Here is a 21,585-nt window from a genome sequence, read left to right on the forward strand (position 1 = left end):
TGAAGCAAATTAAGAGGTTTTTTTTTCCTTCTTAAATGTAATTTTAATCTCATATTTTTTAAAACATATAATTTTAATCTTTTTATTTTAAAATAGAAATATTTAATCTTTCTATTTTTTAATTCTACAATTTTAATTTTCTGATTTTAAAATAAAAACATATAATGATTCATTTTTGTAAAAAAAATATAATTTTAATTCTACCATCAAATTTAAAAAACATTGATCCATAAAAAAACTAACTTATTATTACATAAATTTAATAATATAACACAAGATAATTTGTATAATTTACGTCATAATCAATAGTCTCTTAATAATCAATACTTTTATTTTAAAAGGAGAACTAGAATGATATATTTTATATAAATAGGAGACTAAATATTTTCATTTTAAAATAGAGAATTAAAATTATAAATTTAAAAAATAAAAAGAATAAATATTTTTATTTTAAAATAGATGATGAAAATTGTAAATTTTAAAAATTAATGGATCAAAATTACATTTAACTTCTTTTATATATATATATATATATATATATATATATATATATATATATATATATATATATATATTAAGAGGGTTGCGAGTAGCATATTCATGACTCAAAATATTTTGACCAATTCTTTTGTAGAAGTTTTGACGAGCAACTCATCTTATCTTTAGTCAGCTTCTATATGTTCTATATTTATAATCAAATATTCGTATGTATTGCGCCGTTCTAATATTCCAACTACAATGTTACAGTACATGTGTATGTATATCCAACATGCACATGCATGTTTCCAATGATATAATTTTTTTTAAACATCATCTGTATAATAAGAATTTTCAATCTAATATTTTTTTATATAATAATGTTTAGTAATTAAAAAGCTATTTAAAGGTGTAACAATACTTTTGACTTACATTAATAACTTAATACGAATTAAATTAATCCTTCCTTTCTCTATTTAATTATGTGTATCTATAATTTCATGAGAATTTTTAATTTAATATTAAATTGAAAATTTTTATTACATATAAAAGTTATTAAAAAAATTGATTAAAAAAATTAATTTAGTTATGTGTTTGTTTGGCGTAGCTAGCTAGTAAAATGAGTGAATTATTACACGGAGTGAAAATTCTATATATATTAAAATCTTCTATTATACATCCAAAAAGTTCACAATTTAAAACGAACGAAATGTTTTGCTTTGAATTTTTTTTTATTTCAATCATTTAAAAAATATATTTATCCGAAATGAGTGACAAAATCGTAATTTTACGATTTTGTCCTGTATATATGTTTTCTTGAATTATTTATACCGACATATAAGACTAATCAAGCCTTGATCAAATTCGAGGAATCTAATTTATAATAACATAAATATTATCCGGCTAAGTTAATTAATTACTCGACGCAATATAATGAGATATAACGATACAAGATATATGACTATAAAAATTGAAGCAATACCAGATACACAGTATAGTACTGTATCAAATTGAAAAAAAATCATATAACGGTGATAATCACTTTTTATATACCTATATGAGTAATATAAAGCAGATAATTAATCAGAAAATTTAAGGAAAATGCTTAACTTTCCGAAGAATGATCGCACGAAGACTTACGAATGTTTTTAATTGGCTAGTTATTTAATATTTAATCTTCTTTTGATTTCCATCAAATTCTAATAATTACTTGCTCACTTTAAAAAGCTTTACACGTGTACTTTCGTGCATAACTGAAACATAATTGTTTTAGATATAGTTATTTATATTAAGAAGAAAATCGATCCATTTTTTATTATTTCATTTTAGGTTTTTTTTAATAGACAAAAGACAAATATATTAAAAAGTACAAGGGTACTAAAAACAATTATTTTTTTATAAAAAAATTAGGTCTTTTCATTTTGGGTCTGGGACACTGTAAGTGACGGATCTAGGACTCAAGATCAATTAGAGATAATTTATTTTAAAAAATTAATCCAGTAATATAAAAGAGTGAAAAAATAGATAATAAATTTAAATACATAAAAACAAGAGATTTAAATATAAAATTTAAAGATAAATACTTATAATTTTAATAAAATAAGATGTGCATTTATTTATTCTCATATAAAGTATGTCAGGAGTTAAAACATATAAAATTAAAAAATGAAAAATATAAGATTTTAAAATAAATACATAATATACTTTATTAAAATGGAAAAATGTATTTGTCCACTCTCAAATACATATACTTCTGCCTATTGCTGTATGCCTGTATCAAGTTGGATATATATATGTATAGCTAATCCAATTCGCCAACTTGACATGCGCGTGTGGTTCATAGAAGCTTCTACCATGATATGAGGGGATTATAAAAGAAAATTGTTAAGTACAATACTTTTAATTAAAATAAAATATAAAAATATAAAAAGAATAATAATTAAAATTATGAGAAAAGTTTTTGCGGGGATGCTTCATTTTTTCATCACTCTCTCGTTTTCTCTCTTCTATGTTCGCTTTAGGTGTGAGAGCAAGATGTGTTTTGGGATTCTTGAATGTTCACCAATGGAGATTTGCTCTAAGAATGGATGTGAAACCAATTAAATACAAACAAGAGTGTTTAAGAAGAAAGATAGGATTCAAAGAAGGAATAAATTATTCTTAAATCTTCTGACGATTGTGAACCATAAGACTTTATTAAGTTCTTTTAGTTATGGCGAGTGCTTTCGATCTAGTGTTGGAGTTGCTTGATTGAAAACTTCACTCTTTCGTGCAAATTTATATGTCATAAACAGAGGGTTCCTTGAGTCTAGTAAGGAGAACCATGCGTGTTTGATGAAGAAATCCTTGAATGATTTGAAACAAGCTTCCTAAGACAATAGGAGATATAACTTATAAGGTTGATCTATTAGTTAAGGGAGAAGAAAAGTAAAAAAAATATGAAGTTTGAATTTTTTCGTTAACAAAAATTAACAATATTAATAATTAATATTTGTTTATAAAAAAAAAACATGAGAAGGAAGCAATGCTTTGCTGGCTTATCCCCTTGCGGCTTCGAAACCAACCGTGCCAAGGAAGCATCGGTGCTTTAGCATTTTTAATTAAAAAAAAGGTTTTTATATCAAAATATTTTTTTTAATGTTGTAAATTTTTTGGTGGGATTCATTATAAGCATCAAAAGAGAGAGTTCTTCCATTGTAGAAATAAAGTGTTTAGAGTTACTTGTATTGAGAAAAATAAAATTAAGTAATGTGTACATGTAAGATCTATTGGAAGCACAAAAAATAAGTTGCTCCATTGTGGATGTTTTAAGTGATTTCTAGATAGTTTCCTTATATATTTATTTTCATTTGTAGATTATATGTTTTTTGGCATCTAAAGCAAGGCTGAAATTGATAGTCTTAAGACCATGTTAAGAAGTGAATTTGAGACGAAGGATTTGGGTGCAACCCAGAAGAATTTGACCAAGAATTCGGTTTATTATGAAATATGTAAGTAAATTGATGTGAGGTTAAATTTCATTTAAAATGTGATTAAAGATAAACTGTTTTCAGCAAAAAAGATAACCACATTATACAATCCAGTAGATATGATGACTAAGCCATTGTCTATTGAGAAGTTTAAGCATAATTTGTACTTGCTGAATGTTTGCATATGGGTGAATTGGCACTATAGGAAAGTAATTATTGGTTCTTGCTGCTAACTTGCAAAAATTCAGGTCAAGGTGGAGAATTATTGAGAAGTCTTGAGCTCATGTACCTGACGCCTTAAGTTTTAAGTAGACATATAATGAGTGGTTTTGTCTAAACTAAAAAAAATATTTTTAAAATAAATATTTTCTTAAGAAATAGATATAATTTATTTTTTAAAATCAACAGAAATTTATTTTCTTAGTAGAAATAATTTAAACAAACATAGTAAAAAAATTACTTATTTATTAAAATGCATTTTTTTATAAAATAAGTTTAAATAAACTGAAGAAATACGTCAAGTTCTCTTGATAATCACATGGAGTGGATATCTAGGTTTATAATAATTATGCCGAGTAATATATCAACTATAACACTAAACTCCGAACACAAATGGAAGGTAATTAAGAATTAATTTAGATAGTTTTTTCAATAAATATTTAAAATAAAAATAATTAAATAATAGAATTTATTTTTTAATTAAATTAAATCAACTTGTACATTTTATCTTTCTTAAAGTTTCTCTATTTAACTTTTTCGTTACCATTTCTAAAGTTACCAGTATTTTAGGTGTCTTTTTTTTTTTTTTTTTAAAGACCAGTATTTTAGTTTACACAAATTATATTATAATTAAATTTTGTAGTACATAAAAGTTTTCAACCTATAAATTACATTTTAGATTTATGATAATATATATATATATATATATATATATATATATATTTATGATATAATCCTATTTTAATTTTTTCTACAAAAATATTGAAATTTAATTTAAAAATAAAGATAAAAATGATAGATTGAGAGATATAATAAATTATGAAAAATTCTTAAAAATATTATGGTTGAAGAAAAGATCTAAAAAATGTTCTCCTAAAAAAACAACTCTAGAAAATGTTTTCATTCAGCATAGCTATTCTAATTTATGACTTTCTTGTAAATTAAAATTGAAATACTTCTGTCAATTGAAAATTTCCCATTAAAATAGAAATCAATTCAAGTTAGGACTAACATATTTTTATCATAATGGGTGTGTATCTAAAATTCGGGTTCCATAAGCAAACAGATCGTGCCTTGGCTAGCTCCTTTGTTTTTCGCTGACCCTGATCCTGTTTCAAGTTTCGCACAAGGTCCTGTAAGGTATTATATGTATAGTATGTTAGTATTACTATTAATGACCATGGTTATCTGAAATCCACATCTGAATTTATAGTAGTGTTACTTGGCAACAATGTCATCGGATAAGAGAAACCATGAATTCAATCCACAAAATGACAAGACTCAGATCAAGAGAGGACATGAATGGCTTCAAATTGTGCATTTTGTATTAGTGATTTCAATTTTAATTTTGGATGATAAGTTTCTACTAAACTCGAACTTGCCCTGGCATTCGAGACGACAAGTGTCAAATCTGTCTCCAACACGTCCCGCGGCCATGCCTAATTCTACGTGGGATTTGCATTTTTTTTCAATCAAAATTCTAAAATGGCATGCATGTATGTAAATTTTGAACAACACTGAAGGTGAATGCCAACAAGCATTCTAGTGATCTAGTGCAAACACTGTAAATAACACTAATAGGGAGAATGTAGGATTAAGATATATAAACATAAATTAAGCACATGTTTTCATATGAAAAAAGCGTTATTACCTCTCTTCAATTTGTTGAAGCCTTTTCATTCTTTACAATCATATGAATTGCTTTAGACGAGTCCTCCTCAACCATTTCCCTCAGTATATCATCTTCAATGTTCTATGCTCGCGAGTGTGAAGGGTTCTCCTCAAAAGCCTCACTAAAAATCATGCTAGTAACCCACTCTTTCCAAGTGGTTCTTATGTACTTATCTTCCTCCAATGTGCCTGTTGCCAAGAGCTGATACACATAAACCATCTTTTCTTGACCGGGACGAAAAGCGCGTGCAATAGCCTGCTTCATCTTCAATGGATTCCACGCTGAGTCCAAGAAAATCACTCTAGAAGCTACTGTTAAACTAATGCCTTCAGCACAAGCTGTAATTGAAGCAAGGAGTACCTTTGATGCTCCTCCATGCTCCTCAAACTTGTCTATCACTTTCCCGCGTTCAAAGATGTCTAGTTCCCCATTAATCAACAGAATCTCTCAATCTTTTCTCCAGTTGAAGAATATCTCAAATAACTCTATTAGCAAATTCACAGGTGCAAGGTTGTGGCAGAAGATAAGTACTTTCTCTCTTGGCATAACACGGAAAACAAGGCTCAAAACAAATTTAACTTTTGATCCTGCTTTCATATCATACTTGTATTCTTCTAGCAACTTCAGTTGGCCCACTGTGAAAAACTTATTTGCACATGCAGTTGTTTTAACCAACCATGAATGTATTGATCCGAGAGTTACCAAAAGCTCTAGCTCCAGAGAGTAACCAATGCACTCGTCCATTCTCGTGTGCAGTTTTAACAAAATCTCATGCTGCTTGTCAGTTGTGTTCATTAGCAAACCAGGAGTACTATCAAAATTCGCACTCTCATAAGCATCTACAAAACCATTTGTGGTTCCTCTTAACATGTTTAGACCTTGCACCCTCTCATTTTCAATACCCGAGTCAATTTTCTTAGCAATGTTATCTAAGAAATTTTCTATCTCGCGACTCTAGCAAATGGCGTGTCTTTTATGCCGTTTTTTGGCTTTTCCTTCTGGTATTCGGGTCTAATGTATCCAGCACTTGGTAGATAAAATTTGGTCATGCCAAGAAAAGGGTGTTGAAGTATTCACAGAAATTGTTCTGAAATAATGTACCGGAAAGCAGTATCCTTAGATCTGTTTCCACTTTCATCAACCCTTTTCTCAACCTCGACTTAGTACTTCTTGGGTTGTGCCCTTCATCAAGTATCAAGATCCCAGGACCTTCCCTTAATGCTTTAACCATATATTTTCTATGGGCAAACTCTGAACCCTCTCTCATTAATGCTAGAAATGCAGTATAACTCATGACCAAAACACTTGGTTTCTCTTGCCACAGTTTTATCTTTTCCAAGCAGTTCAAAACATGCTTGACCTCTTTATTTGGATTTGGAAAACCAGGAAGAGCAATTGAATTTTGCTCAGTATCTCTCTGAGTTCCACCACGCCCATGAATCGGATACACTGGCATAAAAATCTCCCACTTGCTGAATTCTCTGCACCAAGTGTAAAGTGTGTTTTTTGGAGCAAGGATAAGAGGCTTCTTCCCTGGGAATTGCTTTAAATAGCTAACGAGAAATGCAATGATGAGAAAAGTTTTACCAGCTCCAGGAGCATGAGATATCACACATTGGATTCCGCATCCATAAGTTTTGGCTCTAAAGACCCTCCAATATTTTGCCAAAGAAATTCGAAAGCCTTCTTTTGGTGGTGATGCAACTTTTCTCTAAGTTGGGGAATTAACTTCCAAACGTTGTCATGTTCCATAGAGTTATGTTCATCTGTAGGAGCATGAGTTAAGAACAGATGTAAATCATCAACTTTATTAACCTTTTCCTTTGACTATTTTTCATTGCATTGCTTTTCCTCTTGGTGTCTCACTGAGCGTTGCGTTTCAATCTGCCAATATGAACAGGCTTTTGAACAAATTAGGAGGTTATAGTCAATATGAGGAACTATGTTTATAGTTGCATAGGATTTTTGAAAAGTGAATTAAAGAAATCAAACCAAACATAGTTTTGAACTTGACTTACAAAGGGTGGCGTAATATATTTTATCTCGGTTTTCACAAAGCCACATCTGTAGCAATAAATTCCAATTTCTTCAGAGAATCTGTAATCATGTGGACAAGTGTGATTAGATTCTTCCGTAGTCTCAGCAAAATTTGGCACCATTTGAACCCTGATGAGATAGTTAAATCGAAATTACCTTAGAAAAGAAGATAAAAAAAGAAGCTAGAATATATAAATACAAATCAAAGAAGGACAAAACTTAGTAGCAATTTCATCAGTATTATTGGTGTTGTTCTCTAATTGAAGTTTTATCTTGATAATCTGTCTTAACATTTAATGCAAACTTTTATTATGTAGATTACCTAAGTAAAGCTTCAATTTTGATTGAAGAACAACACCAATAATATTTAAAGAATTGCATCTAAGTTTTCTCCGTAAAAGAAATGCAACATAGAAAAGGGAATCAATTGTCACACCTCTGTTTCTTCAAGATAACTTGATGCCAGTGCCATTTCCATTTCGTTCCACAACATATCGATCTCAAGAGATTTGTTCCTCATCCTCTCTGAGGTATCTCTGCTTCCTTCTTTTGGTCAAAGTTGCCTATTTTCTTCCACTGGTCTATTACAGGTGGATCTTCTTTTGTTAGTGTTCTGTTAGCATTCTTTAAGTATGAATCTATCATTTCCTTGTAGGCAGTTGCATTTAAGCTTCTATCTTTGTAATAACTGTGTCCAGTATCATGGCTCCTGCTTCTTGAATACCATGATGAACCATGCCTTTTCTCTCTAACTCCTTTATTGAAATTTATGCCTTCCCTTCCAGGATAAAAATCTACATCATCTTCCAGACCAACCAATCTCTTCTTAAGCTTAGGGGTGCTGTAATATGCATCACTTATTCTAGTAACATTGACATTGAGAGGATGATACTCAAGGGCTAATGTATCACCTTCTTCAAGAAGAGGAACACTAGCAAGTGGAGTTTGCTTGGCCTCACCTGACTTTAATTCCTTCTTTTCATTTCTGCTCTGGTGCACTAAAATCTCCTGGCAAGAACTCACTTCATGACCTTTTGACTATTGCCACCATTCTCTTGTGCTAGTGGCAATGGCTCTTTATTGTTGTCGTCGTCGTCATCTTTCCTTTTGTTTAACTTGTATGGCCAGGTTCGAAAATTACCAACCTTTGTTACATCAGAAACATTACCACAATCAGAGTAACGTTCAGGTTGTATGTTCCTTCGTTTCGATCGTCGTAAGCCCTCAACACCATTAGATGATAGCACTCCATCATAATGAGAATCATGTTCATGTCCACTTGTATCGATCGGTGTCAGTATCAAATAAAGCAACTAGATGAATAATAATAATAATAATAATAATAATAATAATAATAATAATAATAATAATAATAATATAGTTGCGTAGGTCGTTTCTAATTTTTTTCTTCTCCTACTCAAATTAAGAATTAGCATCAGATAATAATACAAATATATTTTTAAAAATAATTAATTAGTATTATGGCCCTAGTCGATGCCTAATTTAAAAATTAGTGTTGTCTTGGTTAACACTAAAAATATATTTTTAATTACTACTCCATCGTTTAAAAATGGCAATAACTTTAATTTTAAAAAATAATAATATCACATAATATTTCCATCATTTTTATATAAATATTTAAAAGTAAAAATAAAGTGTTATTATCAAGTATTGTTAAACATAGTTGGGTATTATAAATCAAAATAAAGAAATATTATATCAGTCAATCAAACTATTTTTTTAAAGAAATTTTAAATGCATGAATTTTCATGTTTTAATTTATATTTTTGTTATCAAAACTATTTTTTTATAATTAAATGCTAGGCATAGTTTGTACAAATCTTTTTGTTCTATATTGCAATTCTTGTTGGAGAATCCTTTCATATAAGAAAATATTATCGTGAAACAGCACACATTAAAATTTACTATTGCCTATTTGTTGTATGGTTTAATTTTTTTTTATTGATCCTCTCTCAGCCACTATTGTGTATGCCATGGTTGGTTTAACCAGTTATTCTCGTTGACTACACATGTCGTCATTGAACCATTTGTATACAAACTTTTGTTGTGCGATATTTGTGGCACGATTGATTAAAATTATACCTTACGAGACTAAATTGAAATTCACTCTTCTTAGTTTAATTTTCGTTACACACTGGCCTTAGCTCAGTGATAACATATCAATTTTCTTTCCTTGCAAAAATTTGTCGAAACTCCAACTCGGACATTTTGACTAAAGTTATCATTGCTGTAATTGATTTTTGAACCCGTTGTAATAACTAACACCACAATATCAACTCATATTTTACTAAATATAATTATTTTATTTGCCAATTTGATTAGAGCATATAAAAATGCACATATATGCTTTTGTCCTATCTATTACTTTTGTTCTCTCTTAGGTACTGCTGCTTGTGTTTGTGTTTGTTGCGAACACCAACCCAAGAGAAAAAAGGTTTGTTTTTATGGTCAACTAATTTGCTTGGTACAAATTAACGTGTATATATATATATACACATATATAATGAGTGAAAGTTCCATCACATTGTGCCAAATCATTTTAGTCGGTTTATTCTCTAAAGCCCTTCATTATGTCCTTAGGCCTATCAATACACCCAAATTCATCTGTTGCGTCATCGTAAGCTTTTCACCTATATTCTACATTTCTCATATATAGGTTAATTTATTAGTAATTTTAATTATATTACTATTGTTCAATAAACATCATAATCTTATGATGTTAATAATTTTACAGGCTGGCATTCTGTTGGGGCCAACATTCTTGGGGCGCCATGAAGAAATATTGAGGACTCTCTTTCCAGTAAAACAATCTATGTTTCTAAATACGTTGTCTAAAATAGGCACTACTTATTGCGTGTTTCTCACATATGTCTGAAAATGGACATGGTGACAACATTAAAATCAGCCAAACGTTGTTGGCGATTCGGTGTGTTTACCTTCTTGGCTTCTTTCTTGGTCACAGCAACCTTGTTTTCTTTGTATTCTCCCAACGGTGATGCTAAACAAAGTCAAATGTCAATACCACTTCCCCAACATCTTCACCTTGAGCAGTTTTGCTGTTTTATCCGAAACCTTGATGGAACGCAACCTCGTGGCCACGGAATTGGGCCAAATTGCTCTATCTTCAGCCATGATTAGAGAAATATTGCAATGGATTACGAAGGAACTCCAATTCAACACAAAATTCAGCTTGCAATTTACAATCGTATTTTTGACAGGTGCAACTGGATTCGCTGTGTTATTACTTCTTATTATACGACCACTAGTGAATATTGTTGTGGAGAGAACACCACCGGGGAAGCCAATTAAAGAATCATACATTGTCTTGTTACTTCTGGGGCCTTTGGTTTGGGCAGCTATTAGTGACACATTTGGCATATATTTCATCATGGGAACTTTCCTCTATGGTTTGGTTTTGCTCAATGGACCCCCCTCGCCACAACAATTATAGAGAGATGTGAATTGATCGTGTATGAGTTTTTTATGCCTTTCTTCTTCTCGTCCATTAGCACAAATTAAGATAGATTTGACTGCAATTCATGAGCATTGGAAGGTGGTTTTAGTAGTTCTGTCTATCTTGTTTGTGGGGTGTTTGTTGAAGGTACTTGCATGTGCGCTCATTTCTCCCACATATAATATTAAGCCCAAACATGGCGTTGTGCTTGGGCTCATATTGAAGGTCAAGGGTATAGTCGAACTCATCTTTTATAGTAGAATGAATAAACTCAAGGTAATGTATATATATTCTCTTATTAATTTCTCTACTTTACTAGAAAAAAGAAAATTATTGTATGATATTAGAACATTGCATGTCTATGATTCTAGTCAATCCTTACATGACATAGTCAAAGTTAATAAGACTCAATCGTGTGTTACGTGGTGTAGATTGACAACTAGGATCCAAAATACATGATAGTTCTAGATCATATAATAAAATTCTTTAAAGTGATCTGAATATCAATACTCATGCTTTTTAATTTGGGTGCTATATATAATGTTAGTGCAATGTTAAACCTAATGTATGTTACGATGTTACTTTTTGCAGGTTATTGATACAGAAGTATTTAGTGTAACAGTGATGTATGTGGTGGTCTTGACATCACTTTGCATACCCTTGATCAAATGCTTGTACAGGCATCGTCGAGTGTGTAAAACGCAAAGGCATACAAGAAGACAGCGTTAAAACAATCCAAAACATCACCGAAAACACAGTTCAACATGGTTTCATGTGTACACACAGATGAAGACGTGCACAACATGATTGCCCTAATAGAAGCATGCAACCCTACCACACAAAGCCCCTTATATGTCTACGTGGTACATCTCATTGAGCTCGTTGGAAAAAGCACTCCCATTCTTCTTCCCATGAACAAGAACAATAGAAAATCTTTGTCCGTGGACTACCCCAACACCAACCATATTTTACGTGCCTTCGAGAACTACTCCAACAACTCAAGTGGTCCCGTAACCGTTCATTCATACGTTAACGTGGCTCCCTACAGAAGCATGCACGGTAACTATTGATGAATGGTAAGTTCACCAATAGGTTCAAACTAATAAAGTTAAAACAAAAGTTAGAAGATCAAATCTAAAGAAACTTTGCTTATATTTTGCTAGATAAATATTTTATCAATAAAAAAATTAAAGAAAATCTAGTTGAAAAGGTTATGAAAAAATAATAAATTAAATTGTCAAAAAATTAAATTAAACAAAAAGCAAAATTAAACAAGAATTTAAATTAAAAGACAAAAAGATTAGAGAATCTAATAATATTGTAAAAGTAAATTCAGAAAATAAGAATGTTGAAAATTTAGCCTGTTACTCTTTGACGTAATGTTAATGATTTTTCTCTATTTATAATTATTTCAATTTACACATGCATCTATTAGTATACTCTAAGTTTGGTCCCCGCATGAAAATGACTTAATTTATTTATTTTCTCTTCCAAATTTCTTTGTAAAGCTAAAATAGTAAATTGTATTAAGAATAGACATGCATAACAAGCTAAACAAATATCGACTTATCCCTAGTGATGACTTTATTTAAATATTATTTCCCAGTACTATTAGATAACAATGTTTTACAACGCTATCCCTAAAACTTATCATGCAAATAGGTGATCAAGGCACAAACAATAATATTAAATGTAATATTCATAAAAAAATAGGAAGAGAAATTACATCAAGAATAGTTGATTATCACGTTCTCAAGAGGGTTTAGTCTCTCATTGTCATAAAAGCTTTACCTTTACAAGAGAAAAATATTTAGTAAAGGAAAAAAAAGAAAGGGAATGGAGAAAAAGAATGACTATCAATACTTCATTCTCCTTCTTCTAGCCTTTGTCTTCTTCTATAAGAAATTATATTCTCTTAACTAGAATTCCAGTGTGTCTTTTTCTTCTTATCTTTTTTTCTTTTATAAGTGCAGATTAGCGAACTTCTTGCACTAAACTTGTCTTTACTTTCCTTAATTAGTCATACTTTTCTTAGTTATTATGTTTTCCTTAATTATTATTCTTTTCTTAATTAGTCACGCTTTCCTCAATTAATTTTTTTAATTAGTCTTCTTTCTTTAATTAGTTATGTTTTTCTCAATCAGCTTACTTTCCTTAATTAGTCTTTCTTTTCTTAATTAACTCACTTTCCTGAGTTTTATTTTACTCACTAACCATCATAAATTCATCACTTTTAATATTCTATGCACTTAAATGATGTTAATTTAATAATTATTTTCTCAAAAATAAAAATTAGGAGAGAAAAATTACAAATTTTTATATAATTTAACCCCCAAAATATACTTATAATTAACCCTTATTAGTAACAAAATAACTCGGTGCATCTTCTAATTATACCATTTCACCAAAATGATCAAACTCTAGGAAACCACGTGGCCAACACCATTCGCAACCTTAACACAAAGGGTACGTTGGGGATACTAGTGGATAGATACTCAGTGCTAAGTTGGAGTAGCTCCAAGTTGTCTTTTGATGTTGGTATCTTCTTCATTGGTGGAAAAGACGATAGAGAAGCATTGGCATTGGGGATTCGAATGTTGGAACGCCCCAACACTCGTGTCACTTTGTTCCGGTTTGTTTTGCCCACCAAGCAAGATTCAAAGTTTGTTATATACGGACTTAAAGAAAATGAAGAGGAGGTGTTAGAGAGCACGCTGGATGAGAGTTTAATAGATGAGTTTATTTCCAAGAATGATATTAGTAGTGATATTATTAATGTTGTTTACCATGAGGTTGTGGTGGAAGATTGCATTCAAGTGTTGGAAGCAATTCGTGGAATGGAGAAAGACTATGCGGATCAGCTGGGAATTTTGGGGGATATGTTGGCATCCAATGAGTTTTGTAATGGGAAAGTTCCCGTATTGGTGATGCAATGCGGTGATGAGAAGCGGGTAAAACAATTAGAAAAGGTTGGCCATAATCAACTCTTCCTTTAATCTTCTAGGAGCATTTTTGTTGATATATATTAATTAATTTGTTTATACAACTTTCTTTGGATGCTTTTGGATTGCATTAATCCGTTTCTTTTGCTCATCCCTATGCATGGTTGTAATTTTTTTTATTTTAATCTTTCGGTCTATTAAACAAAAAAGATTCTGATTAATAAAATTTAATAACTAATTATTTCATAATCAAATTCGGATAATATCCCCTCATTAATCATGTGTTCACTCACTTTATTATGCATGATTGTACATTACTTTTTATTTGGAGAGAAAATTAAATTTATGATGAATAAGTATGCTTTTTTGGGGTAGAAAATGAATATTCCTATTCATTGTATATTAAATTTAAAATTTGTATCATACCATGAGTTTTTGTAATGTCGTCAAAAATAGACTCTATTTTAAGTTTGTTATAACACGAAATACCAATTATTTCCCTTATCACTTTTTTCCCACCTTAACTAAAAAGTAACATAATAAAAATTTATTTGTTGCATGATTACACGTTTCTTTTACCACTTAAAGTAATTAGAAAGGCTTTAGTTATGGTGATTTTTTTAAGAATGAATAAAGAAGGCATTTAATTTGAATTCAAATGAATTTCGCATGACTCCGTACATTACTTTTATTTTGGCATATATTCCATGTGGAGTATATAGTATCACTTGTCCTACAACCACATTTGATGAGACTTGCACTTTATGTGACATGAACATAAAAAAACATTGAAAAACAAATGTCACATCTGATACAACCTTCTTTTAAAAAAAATTTGATACAATCTTTTTAAAAGTCAATTTGAATAGTTTTTCAACAGGAGAAAAAAAAGATAAAATGAATTAAATTTGTTCTAAAAATTAAAATCAAATTATACAAGAAATAACTTTAAGGAATTTTTTTTTCAAAAAGAAAAATTAGCATTGATTAAGAATAGGGCTTAAGTTTAAGCACAAGGTTTGCCCAAATAAAGAACAAAAAAGATAGTACAGATTTACAGAACCCAACAATGTTCAGAGCTAGGAATATACATGTAAAGGCAGCATTTATAGACCATCATGATTCATGACTAGCAAATGTCTAAAGGCACACAGATGAATTAATCTATGCAACAAAATCTGTCACCAAGTTACTGTAGCAGAATCATGCTTTTGAGGGAAGTTAAATAAGAAAACTTTTAAAAAGTTGGAAATGCACAAGTTATGAAGTTTGATTTTTTATTTATTTCTCGACAAGTAGTTGTTAAGAAATTTATACAGATTAAACATAAATAAAGTTTATGAATATATCCTTTCTTTTCATTCCTTTATTAAAAAAAAAAACATAGGTCGAAGAAGAGGCCAACTTTAGAATTTATGAAGAAGGCCCAAAGTTTAATTCGATGAGATTATTGGGCTAAAACTCAAGAGGGCTACTGGACCAGTACATTTGCCACCCACTCACATGACCAGCGACAGTAGCTTTCTGCTTCTCAATTACAATAGTCTACTCCATGTTAATACTCCTCTATCAGCTTGATGAAAACCTACAACACTATCCGAAAAGTAGTTATCTTTTTATCCCATAATCCATATGTTGACGACATTCGTTGAGGGATTTGAATACCTGAAGCTATGATATGCACCCCTATGTATATACAATATACTGTAGAAAATTTTGTATCAGTTTATAATCGCAAATGGTTAGGGGACTTTGAAACTTAATAATTAAGACATATAATATATTTATATTCAATAGACCAAGACTAGTAAAAAAATAAAGAAAAAGAAATCCAGGGCAAGAGACCAAGAGTTGTAACAAAAAAAATAAAATCCAGGTGATATATTTATATTCAAAACTTGCAATCTGTTTGTAACATGAACTCTGAGGGAAAAATAACATCATCAATTTAACTGGTTGGGCTATGACTATTTAGATGGTATATATTTGGGTTAAAACCGCATCACCACCTTTCCTAGGTTCCAAACCCAATTTATCTGTCTATAAAAAGAACGTAGAATCAAAACAAGCAATGAAGCAAAAAAAAAAAACCCTCCCAAAATGCAAACATAAACCAGCTTCCAAACTAAGAAAATGAAACTGCAAAACTCCAATTGTTGGGGACCAACGATTATTTTGAAATGATATCCTAACAAAGAGGAAGATCCAGCGGAGGAGGCTCTATGGATTGCAACTTCCCAACTCCGTTCTCCACCAACAACACCGTAGCCAAACCCCATCCGATGTGAACGTCCAAGTGACAATGCAAAAGCCAGGCACCTACAATTAACATACATTATTGCATTAATTATGCAAATAAAGTGAAAAAAATATGAAATGATTGAGTTTTCTCCTTTTTATAAAAAGGACATTACACAAAAGAAAATTAGAAAGATAATATTTTTTTTTATTAGAGATCATAGATATTTTTCCATTTATTGAGTTAGAGATGAATCTTATTCACGTAATTGTAATTGGTTTAAGAAGATTTTATATTCATATAAACAAAGTGAAACTCGTGTATGTGAATCCTTGGTTGGAAAGAAAGTATTATATATATATTGATAAAGAAATATAATGAATATTTATATTTTACCAGGGTTATCAGCGACAAATCGAATAACAGCCCATCCATTTACAGGCACGGCCACAGTGTTCCTCAAAGGTGGATCAACAAGGTTGAATTTGGCCGTATCTTTCTTGGCGTCGAAGTTTCCGAACCCCTCAGCAACGATGTAGAAATCGTAGCCATGAAGATGGATAGGGTGGTTCTCAGGAGTAACAATGCTAGTGTCCTGCAACACAATCTGCACCCTGGACCCAAACTTCAACTTGTGTGCCTTTGTCCCGGGAACAGGTTGCCACAGCGAACGACTCACGTTGCCGGTGTAATCAAACTTCACCGGCGGCTTCCCCGGAAAATCAGTGGTGAACACTCCGGGGATTCCGAGGTGGTGAGCCTGCAAGATGGACACGTTGTTCGGGAGAACGAAAGACACGTTGTTCATGCTCGCAGTGAACCTCGTCCCATTAATGGGTCCCTGGTATACAAAGTAGTTGAAAGAATAATTATCTTCGTAATTGATTCTAGTTGTATATGAGATCGATCCATGTAAAGTTTGTGTAATGCATAGAGTAAAAAAGATTCAAAAGTGCTTGTATAAGACTAAAAAAAATATGGTTTTTAAGAATAGTGACTAAAATGTAAAGTTTGTACAATTATACGGAGAAAATAAATCATTTTTTATAAGATACTTACATGCAATTTAAATTAATGATAATTGCAACAACAAAAAAGTTAAAATTTTGACACAAAAATAAAATGATAACAAAATTAGGTCAATAGTACAATACCTGACACCTCTTTGGTCCAAAGTTTTTGGGGCACTTGTTGATTCCTAAGCCCACAGTGAAAAAGAGGCTCTGGTCGATTTCATCGGGGACTTCAACTTTTCTAGGGCTTCTAAAGCTTTTGCTGAAGGCAGTGACTGTGTTTGTATCGTTGTAGGCAGGGAGTGAGGGCATGATCGGTTTGGTTTTTTTCTTCAGTGCTCCTTTGGAATGATGGTGAGAATGATTACTGTGATGAGGTGACTTGTATTCGAGTATGGCGGTGGTGGTGGTGTTGTCGAACGCGGCGTTTTGGGCAGATTGGTACGCACGCGCCGCCATGTAGTAGGGGGAAGGTGGCTGGTCGCCGGTGATCAATACATCGGTGGTTTGACCGGGTCCTAGCATGAGGACTTTGGTGGTGAAGGGTTTGAGGTAGGAGGCGTCGGCGCCAACCACGGTGAGTTTGTGGTTTGCGACGGTGAAGAAGAGAGGTTGATTGAGTGCAGCATTGATAACACGTAGAAGGTTAGTCTCGCCGGAATGGATTGGAACAATGGTAGTGTCTGCATTTCCATGTCAAAGAAAAAAGGTCATTTTCATGAAATCAAAGGGTAAAACAATTTATTGGATCTATTTTTAGATTGAGTTTTTTTTTTTTAAAAAAAAAAAAGAGATACTTTTAAGCAAGAAAGGATCCTTGTAATAAAAAATAGTAAAAAATTTATATAATGATAGGATAATGAATGTTTAAATTGTTATTTAATTACAAATTAAAACTAATTTAGTGAATTTTATAATAATTATTTAAAAATTAATTTTCTAAGAAAATTTAAGAAATTAAAATGATACATCATCTAAATAAATGAAAAGTATGATTAACTTATGTTTTAAAATGCCTTTTTGTCATCTGCTTGTGCTCTTTTGTTATTGACTTGCGGGCAAGCTTGTTGGTTGCAGAAAATCATTAGAAGCAGGTTTCATGTATAAAATCTCTTCGCTTTAAGTCATTTCGATGAGTTTTTTTAACGGACAACTTTATAATATAATTATTTTGAAGAAAAAGTGAGTTTTTCTTTCTAATTTATGAAAAAAATATCAAATTATATATTTTTTAAATTTGTTTTGCTAATTTTCGCTAAAACTTGCAATTTTTAAACTATATTTTTTCTTAAAAGTCTTCTGTCTTTTTTTATTATTTTTATTTGGTGGGGAAGACACTTTTTGTCTTTAAAAGAGAATAAAAAGTAGAAAGGCCATCAAATAGACGCTGTACCAAAAGGCAAACCTATTGTTGACTTGTTTCATAAATAATTGACATCTTTAATAATTTCATATCATATGTCTTTTTCCTAAAAACGCTTCTCTTTTTCATGACTACATATCTTGTTTTAATTATGTCAAATCTTTTGCAAAGTAAATTTATTAAAACAAGACATGTGACATGTTCATCGTAGTCAAAATTAAGAAGAAATCAAACCTTTGCTAGAGCACTTGTAAAGATCACCAGGTTGACCATTGATAGTGTATGCATCAGACACGTTTGGAGCTCCCCCAGTTCGCGTGGCCTGCCTCACAACATCAATAGGGTTTGCGTCCCACCATTCCCCTAAATATTCACCATCATCACTTTCACCATTTAATCTTTGTCCAAAAGCAAATTAAACAACAAAAAACAATAATTTCTCTCTCTCTCTCTCTCTCTCTATATATATATATATATATAGTCTCTTTGCTTCAAAAGTAGTATTAATTAATTCCAACTATCACAATCACTTTTTAGTTTTTAATTAATCTTAATTCTTTTTTAGATTGTTGCCTCCATGTTTTTCATCAATGTTATAATTACAAATAGTGCATGCATGGGTAAATTAATTAACAAGGAAAAATTACCAAGAAGAATGGGTGTTTCGTGCTTAGGCTTGGGGAAAGGGTAGGGTTCTCCTTCCCTAGGACGAATGATTAAAGCACCGTAAACAGTGGCCCTTAACCATGAGCTATGAGCGTGCCACCAAAGTGTGCCTTCTTGTCCTTGAACGGTAAAACGGTAGGTGTAACTTCCTCCAGGACGAATCGGGCACTGAGTCACAAATTCTGGTCCATCTGCCCATCCTGTTCTCATTTGCCTAACACCGTGCCTAAGAACATATATTATAATTAAGAAAGAATACGAGCAATAAAAATCACTTTCAATTATATTAATTCACTCCTAAAATGAAGTCTTAATTTGGACTCTTTCTTGCTTTTAAAACTTTCTTGATGGTATCACATACGTACGTACGTACGTATCATGTGGTATGTATTAGGATTATGAGAAATTATTAGTTTTACATATGTGGTTGTCAATGCTTTTCATTTTCACATTCTAATGGAACGCATTCACCCTTTGGGAGATAGAAAAATGAGAATAGAAGAGAGAATACATGATAAATATCATGAGAAGGAAAGTAAGGTAAAAAATTAGAATGCCAAAAAGTAAAAAGTGTATATATATTTTTATATTATTCTTCACGTGGCGTAGAGAGAGACTCTTTCCATTTTAATATAAAAAGGAGTGTAAGGAGTAGTATATGTATATATAACGTACGTGAGAAAAATGTTTTTCGTAAGAGTGTAATGTCTATGTCTATAAATCGTGGTAAGGACTAAGGAGACGTGCAAAATTAAGTAAAAGTGTCTTCATAATGTAAAATGAAATTAAGATGCTAGCTTGATATTATACCAATGAATGGTCACATTGTAACGAGCTTTGTTAGTGACTTTGACAACCAAAGTGTCTCCATTGTTGATTTCCAACGTTGGGCCCGGGTATTGCCCATTCACGGTGATGCTGTTGTGGGTTTTGCACAGCCTCTTCACTGGAGTTGCTTCAACCTATTCCATTACAATCAGCTAGCTAATTATTATCTAACGAAAAAGAGTAAAAAATTAAACAAGAAAAAAATAAGCCCCGAGAATATAATTGAGAAAGAGAAAGAGGGTGAGAGAACGTACAACAAACTCGTGCTCGTGAATTTTGGCATTTGCTGAAGCTAAGATCAGAACAAAGATCAGGGCTAATAAAAAGATGGAGGAGTGTTTGGCATTCATGTTAATGAACTTGACAGACTCCATTTTTTTATGAGCAATTAACACCTTAGTGTGAATGCTGAAGGTTAAGGTAGCAATGCATGTAAGAGTGGGAGAGGGTGCTTTTATAGGGTGGATTAGAGGTGAGGGAGAGAGATAAAGTCCTTTGAGGTTGGCAGATTAGGTTAATTTAAGGTCAAACTCAAAAGGGAAACTTAACTTGGTTCAAGCATACAAGAGTTGTTGCACCCGCTAGTTAATTAAGTGCATGAATGCTTACTTCAGAAGTCTTTAGTTAGGGGTTGAAATTGAATTTGTCCCAAGAATAATTATCTTGAGACTTTGTTTAGTTTATATGACGGGTTTTAATTAATATGCTGATTCTAGCTCGCATTCAAGAGGCAAGTAACAAGGTTAATCAATCCCTTATTTTACCAAGACCATATTATATATATATATATATATATATATATATATATATATATATATATATATATATATATATATATGTTTCTGATACATTTTTATTTGATATATAACTGATATTTTTAATTTATACTAAAAACTAGTTAATAAAACTAGATTATATATATCATGTGGAGATTGACTGTGAATAATAATTTTAGATTATGTGATAATTTCTATCCTTTACCACTTATATATATCCATTCCTGTTTTAACAAAAGTATAACGTACAATCCAAAAGCAAAAAGACTAATTAAAACAGAAAGCATTTTAACTTTATTCTTTCCTTAGCAAGTCAAGCTCGCCATTGCAAATTACCAACAGCCTTAAATTCTTGAAAATTAATTACGTGCAGAAAACTGCATATAATTTAGTGTAAACCGTCAACTTAACATTCTTTTCATGTAAGGAATTCTTGTGATTTGTGGAAAAGGGTATATTTTGATGCTAAAGAGTTCAAGCCAAAGATCGTGCCACTTATGCATTAGTCCAATTTGACTTCTTTTTTTTCGTTTTCTTATTTAGGTGATTGATTGTGGGACAAAGCGCCCAATAATATTTATTCTCTTTGGTCATTAAAAAAAACTTTAAATCCTAACCTCTAATGATCATTTTTAATGAAAAAGTAATCCGCGTTATTCAATGATTCTTTATACCCGGATAATTAATTAGGCTGGCTAATAGTTTTGATTGATTATACCTAGATAAGTACCGTAGACTTCCATGATGCGTGCAGCAAATAAAATAAAGTACTATAATTAACTAAAGTGATTTGATTGCATCTAACAAGAATTTAGTTAGAGATACTTATGAAAAACATTTCTCAAGTATTAAATTAGGTGGTCTGTCATCCAACATAACTTAACTAATTTTATTTTACGCATGGATGAG

At 31.3% G+C, this 21,585-nt stretch overlaps 1 protein-coding gene and 2 pseudogenes across 1 annotated transcript; 1 reads left to right on the forward strand and 2 right to left on the reverse strand.

Moving 5' to 3' along the window:
* Positions 1–5,322: 5,322 nt before the first annotated feature.
* Positions 5,323–8,694, reverse strand: LOC114381902 (annotated as a pseudogene).
* Positions 8,695–9,898: 1,204 nt separating this feature from the next.
* LOC114381769 lies at positions 9,899–13,845 on the forward strand (annotated as a pseudogene).
* A 1,797-nt stretch (positions 13,846–15,642) lies between these two features.
* Positions 15,643–20,337, reverse strand: LOC114381041 (laccase-12-like). Its single transcript, XM_028340215.1, has 7 exons — positions 20,155–20,337; positions 19,883–20,034; positions 19,054–19,298; positions 18,641–18,769; positions 17,185–17,726; positions 16,427–16,871; positions 15,643–16,110 (listed from the first exon to the last, which is right to left on the reverse strand). The coding sequence occupies exons 1-7, from the start codon at positions 20,272–20,274 to the stop codon at positions 15,980–15,982; spliced, it is 1,764 nt and encodes a 587-aa protein (XP_028196016.1). The 5' UTR covers positions 20,275–20,337; the 3' UTR covers positions 15,643–15,979.
* Between the last annotated feature and the right edge of the window lie 1,248 nt (positions 20,338–21,585).

This window comes from Glycine soja, chromosome 13 (genome assembly GCF_004193775.1).
Source record: "Glycine soja cultivar W05 chromosome 13, ASM419377v2, whole genome shotgun sequence".
Classification (NCBI taxonomy): domain Eukaryota; kingdom Viridiplantae; phylum Streptophyta; class Magnoliopsida; order Fabales; family Fabaceae; genus Glycine; species Glycine soja.